The sequence below is a fragment of the Leptodactylus fuscus genome, chromosome 2 (genome assembly GCF_031893055.1).
Source record: "Leptodactylus fuscus isolate aLepFus1 chromosome 2, aLepFus1.hap2, whole genome shotgun sequence".
NCBI classification, from domain to species: Eukaryota; Metazoa; Chordata; class Amphibia; order Anura; family Leptodactylidae; genus Leptodactylus; species Leptodactylus fuscus.
In genome coordinates this window covers 1114309-1127746 of record NC_134266.1, presented here as the reverse complement: position 1 = coordinate 1127746, position 13438 = coordinate 1114309, and the positions used below count along the sequence as shown (strand labels likewise).

At 39.9% G+C, this 13438-nt stretch overlaps 1 protein-coding gene across 1 annotated transcript; it reads left to right on the top strand.

Moving 5' to 3' along the window:
• Positions 1-5784: 5784 nt before the first annotated feature.
• Positions 5785-12984, top strand: LOC142194251 (immunoglobulin-like domain-containing receptor 2). The gene is made up of 4 exons (XM_075263267.1): positions 5785-6110; positions 8046-8190; positions 10987-11048; positions 12932-12984. Exons 1-4 carry the CDS (start codon positions 5816-5818, stop codon positions 12982-12984), a joined length of 555 nt encoding a protein of 184 aa, XP_075119368.1. The 5' UTR covers positions 5785-5815.
• Positions 12985-13438: the final 454 nt, after the last annotated feature.

Genomic DNA, 13438 nt, shown 5'->3' with positions numbered 1-13438 from the left:
GTAGTATTATAGTAGTTATATTCTTGTACATAGGAGTAGTATTATAATAGTTATATTCTTGTACAAATGAGTAGTATTATAGTAGTTATATTCTTGTACATAGGAGTAGTATTATAGTAGTTATATTCTTGTACATAGGAGGTAGTATTATAGTAGTTATTTTCTTGTACATAGGAGTAGTATTATAGTATTTATATTCTTGTACATAGGAGTAGTATTATAGTAGTTATATTCTTGTACATTGGAGTAGTATTATAGTAGTTATATTCTTGTACATAGGAGTAGTATTATAGTAGTTATATTCTTCTACATAGGAGTAGTATTATAGTAGTTATATTCTTGTACATAGGAGTGGTATTATAGTAGTTATATTCTTGTACATAGGAGTAGTATTATAGTAGTTATATTTTTCTACATAGGAGCAGTATTATAGTAGTTAGATTCTTGTACATAGGAGGTAGTATTATAGTAGTTATATTCTTGTACATAGGAGTATTATTATAGTAGTTATATTCTTGTACATAGGAGTAGTATTATAGTAGTTATATTCTTGTACATAGGAGGTAGTATTATAGTAGTTATATTCTTGTACATAGGAGTAGTATTATAGTAGTTATATTCTTGTACATAGGAGGTAGTATTATAGTAGTTATATTCTTGTACATAGGAGTAGTATTATAGTAGTTATATTCTTGTACATAGGAGTAGTATTATAGTAGTTATATTCTTGTACATAGGAGCAGTATTATAGTAGTTATATTCTTCTACATAGGAGTAGTATTATAGTAGTTATATTCTTGTACATAGGAGTAGTATTATAGTAGTTATATTTTTCTACATAGGAGCAGTATTATAGTAGTTAGATTCTTGTACATAGGAGGTAGTATTATAGTAGTTATATTCTTGTACATAGGAGTAGTATTATAGTAGTTATATTCTTGTACATAGGAGTAGTATTATAGTAGTTATATTCTTCTACATAGGAGCAGTATTATAATAGTTATATTCTTGTACATAGGAGGTAGTATTATAGTAGTTATATTCTTATATATAGGAGTAGTATTATAGTAGTTATATTCTTGTACATAGGAGGTAGTATTATAGTAGTTATATTCTTGTACATAGGAGTAGTATTATAGTAGTTATATTCTTATAAATAGGAGTAGTATTATAATAGTTATATTCTTGTACATAGGAGTAGTATTATAGTAGTTATATTCTTGTACATAGGAGTAGTATTATAGTAGTTATATTCTTGTACATAGGAGGTAGTATTATAGTAGTTATATTCTTGTACATAGGAGTAGTATTATAGTAGTTATATTCTTGTACATAGGAGTAGTATTATAGTAGTTATATTCTTGTACATAGGAGTAGTATTATAGTAGTTATATTCTTGTACAAATGAGTAGTATTATAGTAGTTATATTCTTGTACATAGGAGTAGTATTATAGTAGTTATATTCTTGTACATAGGAGGTAGTATTATAGTAGTTATATTCTTATATATAGGAGTAGTATTATAGTAGTTATATTCTTGTACATAGGAGTAGTATTATAGTAGTTATTTTCTTGTACATAGGAGGTAGTATTATAGTAGTTATATTCTTGTACATAGGATAGTATTATAGTAGTTATATTCTTGTACATAGGAGTAGTATTATAGTAGTTATATTCTTGTACATAGGAGTAGTATTATAGTAGTTATATTCTTGTACATAGGAGTAGTATTATAGTAGTTATATTCTTCTACATAGGAGTAGTATTATAGTAGTTATATTCTTGTACATAGGAGTGGTATTATAGTAGTTATATTCTTGTACATAGGAGCAGAATTATAGTAGTTATATTCTTGTACATAGGAGTAGTATTATAGTAGTTATATTCTTGTACATAGGAGTAGTATTATAGTAGTTATATTTTTCTACATAGGAGCAGTATTATAGTAGTTAGATTCTTGTACATAGGAGGTAGTATTATAGTAGTTATATTCTTGTACATAGGAGTAGTATTATAGTAGTTATATTCTTGTACATAGGAGTAGTATTATAGTTGTTATATTCTTGTACATAGGAGGTAGTATTATAGTAGTTATATTCTTGTACATAGGAGTAGTATTATAGTAGTTATATTCTTGTACATAGGAGGTAGTATTATAGTAGTTATATTCTTGTACATAGGAGTAGTATTATAGTAGTTATATTCTTGTACATAGGAGGTAGTATTATAGTAGTTATATTCTTGTACATAGGAGTAGTATTATAGTAGTTATATTCTTGTACATAGGAGTAGTATTATAGTAGTTATATTCTTGTACATAGGAGCAGTATTATAGTAGTTATATTCTTCTACATAGGAGTAGTATTATAGTAGTTATATTCTTGTACATAGGAGTAGTATTATAGTAGTTATATTTTTCTACATATTAGCAGTATTATAGTAGTTAGATTCTTGTACATAGGAGGTAGTATTATAGTAGTTATATTCTTGTACATAGGAGTAGTATTATAGTAGTTATATTCTTGTACATAGGAGTAGTATTATAGTAGTTATATTCTTCTACATAGGAGTAGTATTATAGTAGTTATATTCTTGTACATAGGAGTAGTATTATAGTAGTTATATTCTTCTACATAGGAGCAGTATTATAGTAGTTAGATTCTTGTACATAGGAGGTAGTATTATAGTAGTTATATTCTTGTACATAGGAGTAGTATTATAGTAGTTATATTCTTGTACATAGGAGTAGTATTATAGTAGTTATATTCTTGTACATAGGAGTAGTATTATAGTAGTTATATTCTTGTACATAGGAGGTAGTATTATAGTAGTTATATTCTTGTACATAGGAGTAGTATTATAGTAGTTATATTCTTGTACATAGGAGGTAGTATTATAGTAGTTATATTCTTGTACATAGGAGTAGTATTATAGTAGTTATATTCTTGTATATAGGAGGTAGTATTATAGTAGTTATATTCTTGTACATAGTAGTAGTATTATAGTAGTTATATTCTTGTACATAGGAGGTAGTATTATAGTAGTTATATTCTTGTACATAGGAGTAGTATTATAGTAGTTATATTCTTCTACATAGGAGTAGTATTATAGTAGTTATATGCTTGTACATAGGAGCAGTATTATAGTAGTTATATTCTTCTACATAGGAGTAGTATTATAGTAGTTATATTCTTGTACATAGGAGTGGTATTATAGTAGTTATATTCTTGTACATAGGAGTAGTATTATAGTAGTTATATTTTTCTACATAGGAGCAGTATTATAGTAGTTAGATTCTTGTACATAGGAGGTAGTATTATAGTAGTTATATTCTTGTACATAGGAGTAGTATTATAGTAGTTATATTCTTGTACATAGGAGTAGTATTATAGTAGTTATATTCTTCTACATAGGAGCAGTATTATAGTAGTTAGATTCTTGTACATAGGAGGTAGTATTATAGTAGTTATATTCTTGTACATAGGAGTAGTATTATAGTAGTTATATTCTTGTACATAGGAGTAGTATTATAGTAGTTATATTCTTGTACATAGGAGTAGTATTATAGTAGTTATATTCTTGTACATAGGAGTAGTATTATAGTAGTTATATTCTTGTACATAGGAGTAGTATTATAGTAGTTATATTCTTGTACATAGGAGCAGTATTATAGTAGTTATATTCTTGTACATAGGAGTAGTATTATAGTAGTTATATTCTTGTACATAGGAGCAGTATTATAGTAGTTATATTCTTGTACATAGGAGGTAGTATTATAGTAGTTATATTCTTGTACATAGGAGTAGTATTATAGTAGTTATATTCTTGTACATAGGAGCAGTATTATAGTAGTTATATTCTTGTACATAGGAGCAGTATTATAGTAGTTATATTCTTGTACATAGGAGCAGTATTATAGTAGTTATATTCTTGTACATAGGAATAGTATTATAGTAGTTATATTCTTGTATATAGGAATAGTATTATAGTAGTTATATTCTTGTACATAGGAGCAGAATTATAGTAGTTATATATATAAGATACTAGCCTCTGCCTGCGACTTCATCTTCAGGTTGTTGTCGAGTATGAACCGCCTAAATTTAGCAAATTCCTGCCATCGATGGTTTGCCTGCTTTGGCGTTTCGGCAGCTTTCAAGTTGTCCTGCTGCTGAACTTGTTTCTTGCACTGTGCCTGTGATTGTTTTGGCATGTCAGCAGCTCACTGGGACGCCATATAATGAGCGTGTTGTTGTTGTTGATGATCTGCCTGCTCTGGCGTTTCGGTAGCTCTAAAGTTGGCCTTGCACTGAAGTGTTTCCTTGCACCGTGCCCGTGATTATTTTGGCATCTCAGTAGCTCACTGGGATTCCATATAATGAGCATATTCAGCAAATTGCTGCTGTTGATGGTTTGCCTTTTCCAGCGTTTTGGCAGAACTTAAGCTGTCTTGCTGCTTAACTTGTTCTTTACACTGTGCCTGTGATTATTCCGGCATCTCAGCGGCTCGCTGGGGCGCCATATAATGAGCGTGTTGTTGGTGTTGATGATCCACCAGCTTCGGCAGTTCGATAGCTGTGAAGCTGGCCTGCCGCTGAACTCATTCCTTGCGCTTTGCCCATGATTGTTGCGATATCTCAGCAACTCGCTGGGATGCCATATAATCAGCATGTTGTGGGCGTTGATGATTTGCCTGCACCGGCGTTTCGGCGGCTCTCAAGTTGTCCTAGCACTGAAGTTGTTCTTTACACCGTCCCTGTAATTGTTCTGGCATCTCAGCAGCTCGCTGTGATGCCATATATTGAGCGTGTTGTTGGTGTCGATGATCCCCCTCTGCTCTGCTTGAGGAGACGTCTGTGACTTCTGGCTCCTTCATAGTTCTCGTTGTTTGCGACAAATTAGATTTTCTTTTTCCTTGTTTTAAAATTGAGAAACTGCCAATTTGCATCAAAGGTGCTTGCCCATGTCAGTGTGTCAGCATTGCCTGGAGCAGATCAGATAATAAGCAAATGCAGGAACATTGAGGGTTAGTGTGTGTTTACACAGATAGATATCGGCCCTGGCTTTCTCAGAAGCTTAGATATGAGCAGTGTAATATAGTATGTGAACATAAATTCATAACAGTGGTGAAGCCATGTCATTTAACAGGATATAAAGTAGGTGATTTGTTACTCCAGGTTACAATCTATCTATGTGCCAAATTTCATTCCAATCCGTTCAGCCATTTTTGAGTGATTGAGGAACAAACATCCAAACTATCACCTGTATAATATTAGTAGGATAGGATATATATATACTGTCACCTGTATAATATTAGTAGGATAGGATATATATCCTATCCTACTAATATATATATATATTATATATATATATATATATATATATATATATATATATATATATATATATATATATATATACTGTCACATGTATTATAGTAGTAGGATAGGATATATATATATACTGTCAGATGTATAATATTATTAGGATTGTCCTCCTTCCATAGATTGTTATACTGGAGATCTGCTATATATATTATTATGGCGCCCCCTACATTGGTCTCTGTAGAGCTATATACTGTCTTATTGCAGATGCTGTATATATGGTCACGCTTCCTCTTGCCTTGTATATTAGTTATTATAATGTGGTGATGTCACTGGAGTATAATATAAAGTGTGGAATAATCTAGTCTGTCTCTTGTATCGGAGTCTCCGGGGCGTATTCTGCATTATATCCTGCTAATATGCTACATATTGTAGTCGCTGACTACTCTCCTTCTTCTTGTCCCTCAGGACTGTCCCGCGCGGTACAAGTGACGATGCCGGACCACAAGAAGTCGGTCATGTTGTTCCAGTCCACGCTGCTGCGCTGCCATTACTCCACCACCTCGTCGCAGCCCGTCCTGGTCCAGTGGAAATATAAATCTTTTTGCCAGGACCGCACAGAAGAAGCTTTAGGTATCGGGAAAGCCCCCAACAAGGCCAACATGGGGGGCAACCAGTACCTGGACTGTGCCGATGGCAGCCGGACGGTGCGACCCGTGGCCTCCAAACTAGGAGACAGTGTGACCCTGGGGGACTTCTACAAGGGACGACCCGTCACCATCGTTAATGGTAAGATGTTATGGCGAGTGATGTGGGAATCCCTTGTGCTGATTGGCCGACAAGAGGAAAATCCAGTGACGTCATCGCTACAATATTCACACTTGTCACAGCTTCAGTTCTAAATCTTCAAGGGCTCGTTCACTTTTTTTGATCACTTTCCTACACATGGTGGATTCTAAATCAGTGTCCTATGAGGAAGGGTATTAAACAGGATTGTAAAAAATCTGCCAGAAACAGCGCCACCCCTGTCCATAGGCCAAGTCAGGTATTGCAGGTTAGGTCTTTAGATGTGACAGAGCTGTAATACCACACACAACCTGCGCCCTGATATAGTGCTGAGGGACAGAAGAGCTGTGTAATATGTCAGCCAGCTTTCTCAGGATCCTGAAAGGCTCTCTATCTATTATGAGAGGCTGCGTGACCAGGCTTAGGCTATAGTTGTATGGCAGTGTCAGAGTCAGATGTAGCAGAGCTGTGTCAGTTGTTGTGGGATCAGCTGGACTTCGGCTTTAGTATATGTTCCCCTGTAATACGGGATCGGCGCTGACACTGGGATATGGACCTGCCCTATATACAGTGACAGGAGACCCCTGATACACACAGCTCTGCTACATCTGACCAGCTCGGCACCACTACAACTACAATGTTACTGTAACACGCAGCCCTATTACATGTGACAATCTCAGCACGACTACATCCAAAGTTGCCCTTGAACCCTTCGGTACTATCATGGTGTCTCCCGTAATGACCTGTGTATAGTGGCGGTGTATGACAGGCACCGTGATAGTAATTAAGCGTTAACATCCTCAGGACTCTACTTTCTCACTGTCCTGAAAGGCGAATCTTTACTTGAATAAGTAAAGTTGCACTTCAGATATTTTGGCATCTTACATTACAGACATTGTCCCACAATTTCTGCCCATATGTTGTATTAGGACAGCGCCCTCCCTGTCCACAGGTTGTGTTTGGTATTGCAGCTCAGGACTATATACTTGACTGGACCTGAGCTGCAATACCAGATGTCACCTATGGACAGAGGTGGTGCTGGAGGGGAGCGGCTCTCAGATCCTGGTTGGGTTTGTTGGCCTTGCGCAGTGATGACACTACAGACTATGTGACTTTATCTTGTGGCTCCTCCGTCCCTCCATACACTTTATGGCCGTTACTCTTATTCAGATCGTTACTATTTCTATTTTTCGGTTCGCTGATTCACTTTATTGTATTGGGATTCTTAATTAAAACATAAAAGTTTTGTGGCCTGGAGGAAGGTGGCGGATTTATGTGACTGTTAGAGATATGGGGATGATATAGTCACTTATATACAGATTATTGTATACTGTGAGGGGGCGCGGGCAAGAGAAATGTAAGATCTCTGCTTGTTATCATGGAATAGAAACACTCCGACTGTACACATGAAATATAACCGCCCTACAGCCCAGATATAGAACTGCTCGTAATAGACACAGATGTGCAGAGATCATACGTGTGACTCATCTTATTTCTATATTATACATGTTCCTGTATATAGGGTATATAGGGGAGGTGACAGTATAAAGTCCCTATCTCCTTCCCGGGGTCCTGGACGTCACTGACAGCGAGCAGAGATCTGGGAACACAAACTTTAGGAATATAAAGCGAATTACAAAGTTTTTGAACTTTACTAAATCTTTTCCTTGAAGGGTTTGTGCCGGATTAGAGAACATGGCCGCTTTCTTCTTCTCAGGAAGTGACATCACGTCCGTTGGTCACATGACCATGCTGCAGCGCTGTCCCGTTACAATGCACTGCAGCACGGTCATGTGACCAACAGAAGTGATGTCATTTCCCGGGAAACAGGAATCAGACGTGTTATCTAATCCTGCACAACCCCTTTAACATTGGAAGACCCCTTTAAACTCTGTCTGTCCCTCCTGTAACTCTTCCGGTCTTTGTGGTCTCTTCCAGATGCCGATCTCCAGTTTGGCACGGTGCAGTGGGGGGACAGCGGACTCTATTACTGTCTTGTCGCTGTCTCCGACGATCTGGAAGGCAAAAATGAGGATCGCGTGGAGGTCCTTGTAATGGGTGAGTACGACAACCCAGAGCGGACGTACAGATGGGAGTGGTAGTCAGTCATCATGGAGGTCTGTCCGATCTGCATCTCTAGTCTGTCTTACCTACATGTGTTGTATCCAGTGCATTGTTCTCTGTTATCAGCCATTTAGGCAATGAACAAACTGACCACAGTGGGATGGCTTAAAGGGATTCTCCACTTTTCAACACCATTTCATTTTTAGGTAACAATTCTGTAGTGGTTCACTTCTCAGTATATCTATATAGGGGTCGGGGTTCTAATATACCTGATGCAAAGCTCCAAATCCCCTGTTAAATGATAAAATTGAGACTGCTTGTTGGCACCACTAGAGGGAGCTCACTGCATGCAGATTTATGATGCACTGGGTGCTGTATGCAGTGAGCTCCCCCTAGTGGAGGCTCCAGCACAGTAGAGGGTTGATCCTCTTACGTCAGGTTGTAAATCTTATTACTCTTATAAAGCACCCACTATTCGCCTTATTATCTATAGACAGATCAGCCGACGGGGGTTTACTTGCACCCCAATGCAAGATCTATAACAATTAGGTCGCCAGGAAACCTTCAGGAATATGAAGTATCATCCAGAACAGGAAATCCACCAGTAAGCTTATTTTTGCCCTGTGTAACCCCTTTAAAGGGCACATTTCATGCCTCCTCCAACTACAACTCTTTGCATCCTTCAACAGACACCGCTCCACTTATTCCAGCGCAGTTGGAATTTTTTCTCTAGCCCCCACCATTACGGAGCAATTGCTGGTGTTGTTTTCAGCACTATTATACGCTCTACTGTCCAGTGGGCGGTCCCTGTTTTTCTGTTGTAGTCTAGGACCGCCCACAGGATAATAGGCAGCCTAAGAAACCTATGGAGCGGTTAAACTTACAGCATCGATTACACAGGAATGGTGGGGGCTAGAGAAAAAATTCCAACTGCGCCAGAATCAGCGGAGAGGCGACTATTAAAGATGCAAAAAGTTGGAGGAGGTGAACGTTCCCCTTTAAAGAAAGGTGAGAATGGTTTTCTCAAAACCTTAGACACTCTTTCTGATCCACCCTGCCAAATGATGGCTCCACCCCCTCGGATCTGAGGGAAATGGCGGAGACATCGTCTGTTTGTGCTTTGGTGTCCGCAGTAACACGGTGAGCGGGAGTAGTCACCTGCTTGTTGTTAGGCAACAGGAAGCATGTCCTTTTAATAGGGATTCCCTGATGATGTCAGAAGGGTTCCTTAATGGTGTGAACGATTCCCTAATGGAATAATTACTGCGAGGACTCCCCTATCAATGGCGGAGGAGGGACGGTGAGCCATTGTGCGCCCTGTAGTAGTGAGCGGCTTGGAGGTATAATTTCCACTTAAATGCAGTGTTTAATATGTGATTCATTTCGGAAGACTCATTACAGCAGCCGGGGACCGAGGGGCTATTAAACTTTTAATATTTGCACCTCTGGGAATTTAGCACAGCTGTGAGCGCAGCGTCTGGTAGATAATTCCGGATATTTTGACATCTCCGGGATCCTCGATGTCTAGATAAAGAAATGCAAGTGCGGCAGCTTCTCCGTAAATGATTAGCGCAGTCATTAACCCATCGTCCTCCCCGGGGGCAGAACAATGGGGGTTAATTGCAGAATAATTGGCGAGGCTGGAATTCATTAGGCCGTGGATACAGGATGTGGTCGGAGGGCGGCCGCGTGGATATCGATCCCCTGGCAGTGGGTTGTGTGATGTATACGGAGCCGTATAGTTCTGAATTATAGAATAATGTGCAAAAGTATGTGACCCCCCCCCCCCCTCCTCCTGGTTGTGTCATTTATAGTATAATGTGCAAAAATAACCGACACAAAAACAGCCCTGTGACAGCTAATATGGCCGACAATGCACTTACTGGGCCGGAGATTGAGATCCTCATATAATACAAAGAAAACCTGTGCAGAATTGGCAAGTGTTAGTGTATTATTAGGCTTAGTGGTCAGTGGCTGAAGCCTCTTTAGATAGTTGGTAGTTGGGCCCTACCAATCTGATCAATATCCCAGTCCTGGAAATCCCCTTCAGGTTCCCCTTGAACAATGGGTTCATGTATGTGCCACTGGTACCAGTCTCCGTACCGACCAGGCGTCACGCAGCCATTACTAATCCTCTGTCTTCTTCATCCTCGGTCTGAGCTTTCTATAGGACTCCCCATGACGCTCATTGTGTCGCGCACGTTTCATCCATCGCCTCGTGCAGACACGTCACAGAAAACAGATGCAAATTGCAAGTCTTAGGCAAACAGAACATTCATCTGCTGTAAAGGATCGCATTCATTCCGCTCCGGATCCCCTCACAGAAAGGTCGAGGAGATGACAATGTTAGTAAATCATCACGGCTGCGCCGCCGCGTTGTTCATTTGGCCACAGATTAATTAGACAGGGAAACAGATGCTACCTCCTGACGCTCTCCCTTCTCCGGATTGAATTAGGAAAATAAAAATCCTAAGTCTGCAGAGAGAGCGGCGAAGGGGGAGATGCTCTGCAGGGAAAGGCACAAGTAATAAAACAGAAGGGGTTAACAACAGCTTATTCATTGGCAAATTCGGACAGAGGCAGAGAGATCCCTATTTCAAATCTAGGAAGAACGTCTTTTAGTTTGGAGGACTTATGCCTGTAATACCCCATTTTCCCTGTGGGGGTGCTGCAGGGTTATCAAATACTTGGCTTATACTTGATCACTTGGGATCCTGACAGAAGAAACACTTTCTTGGGAACCATTTTAACAAAACGGGACTTTATGCCGACTTTATGGGGTTACCCACGATTAACCTTTGTCTCCTCTCCACAGGGTCGGGAATAAGTGTTTAATTGTTGGACCCCCTGTGGTCAAAAAAGTCCAGAGTGCCGCAGGTGGATACAGTGGTGGTCTGTACATAGGGGCCCTAGTGCACCCGTAAAATCACGACCATTGTCCGACCTCAAGGATTTCCTATGGGGAAAAAAGTCAAAGGTGACTGTTTTTGAAATTTTTTGGGATTGTGGCCTCCACTTTTTCTTTTGGTCATGTGACCACGACTATCATGAATAGTTATACTGAGGGTTTCCTATGTCAGGGCAATTTCCCCCCAAAGCTTTAGGGTCCCAGAGGCAGGACACCCTGTGATCAACTGTTTTTTGGGGGAATTGTTCTTCCGTAATGGGGTTACACTTGTCTGCTATCAACAAGGTAGGGGATATCGACAAGAGTTTAATATCTGGGGGTCTGACAACTGGGACCACCACCAATCACAAGAGTCCTGAGAGCCCCATGTGACTAGAGTAGTGGTGTACATGTGTGACCATTCATCGGAGTGGGGCTTGGGCTCTATCCACATGGGGCGCCATGGTCTGCCGTTCTTGTGGGGTCGGTTGTGGTTACCCTGCCCATTGGCTGACCACCAATGGTTTCCTGTGGGTACAAAGTCAACTTGCTGTGGATAATACAAAAATTCTGGCCATGTATAAGTTGTCACACCACTTTTTGCCCCAGTGGGTTGTCAGTGAGTCAGACTAATGTCCCTCAAGTCATCTAGACCTGTGATTGTTCCTTCCCCCGCTCCGGGGATTTGTGTCTATACATATGGAAAGCTCTCGACTCGATCCCTGTAAATAGATTGGATAATAACGTCCTCATCTCCCGAGGCTCCTGCATTAGACCCTTAAGTGGGAGCTATTTCTTCAAAAAGACCCTTGAGATTCAACAAGACCCTTGAAATTACGGAGCGTTCTTTAAAAAGAAGCTGTGATGTTGCCCACGGTTTATGAGAAGATTCTTCCCTTTATCCAGTCACTGTATCTTACTTATTGAGCTGACAAAGACAAGAAGGCCCCCTTGATAGTAAACATATCAAAAAAGTGTCTTATTGCCGGGACCACCAGTGATTATCTTTAAAGACTGGGAAAACAAGAAGCGTTCAGTTCCTTCACACTGCCTCCGCAGGGCAAGTGAGGTATTACACAATATTCATTCAGATCAAAGATTGAAAACCAAAAATTTACAAGATCACCACCCCCCCCCCCCACCCACCCCCCCGGACATGAATGCTCGCTATAAAAATTCACCCCACTTAGAATTATGGAGATTACAGTCAGGAAGGAGCTGCCGGTGCTGCGGCTGTACGGCCATGATAAGGCCACTTATCTCCCAGGGCCGACGCTGAGCCGAGTGTGGAGAGTTCTGTAGCGACAGGTTCATCAATAATGATAGTCAGGCTGTCACTGTGTCATTTCAGGCGAGTCTTCTGTCACCAACTGTCATTGAAGCGGCCTCTCCATTCCAGGACGTTCCGTATGTTCCAGGCTCAGGGTCTGTGCTGAATCTTAGAAGAACTCTAGGCTATTTTATATAATTCCATGCACTGCAGCACTCCACTGTCAGGGAAGGAAACATTGTATCAAGCTTTCTAGTTCATGAATAGAATTCCAGAAATACAGTAAAGACTGACACAGAGGCAGAGTAGGAAGATACCGGAATCAGCAGAGATGGTGACATTAACCCTTTCCTTGTCCTAGATTGCCTGCTATAACAAATTAACGCTTGAGTGCAATGGAGGAACAGGAATGCTGAGATAAATCTGTAAAACAGCAGGGATGACAATGACCCTATTACCCCTCCAGATCACCAGGAATCACCAAGAAGGGGGATGGGAAGGGGGGGGGGGGTGACGAGGTTGGTCTAAAAAAAAAATGAAGCAATACTCACCATCCCCCGCTCTTTTGTTCAGATTGCTTCTTTTTATTTTATCTTCCGCTAGGTTCTCCAGTGTTTATGGAAAAAAAACACTTCAAATCGGCCAAGGATTCTTAAAATTATATCGCTAGACCATGAAAGATATCGATGCATATAAGGTTTAGTACCCTAGACCACCAGGGATGCGGAGACTATAGCCTTCACTGCTCTAGACCACCAGGGATACTTGCACTAAAGCCTTCACTGCTCTAAACCACCGGGAATGTGCAAACTAAAGACTTCTCTGCTCTAGACCACCAGGGATGTGGAGACTATAGCCTTCACTGCTCTACACCACCAGGGATACTTACACTAAAACCTTCACTGCTCTAGACCACCAGGGATACTTACACTAAAACCTTCACTGCTCTAGACCACGAGGGATACTTACACTAAAGCCTTCACTGCTCTACACCACCAGGGATGTGGAGACTATAGCCTTCACTGCTCTAGACCACCAGTGATACTTACACTAAAACCTTCACTGCTCTAGACCACGAGGGATACTTACACTAAAGCCTTCACTGCTCTA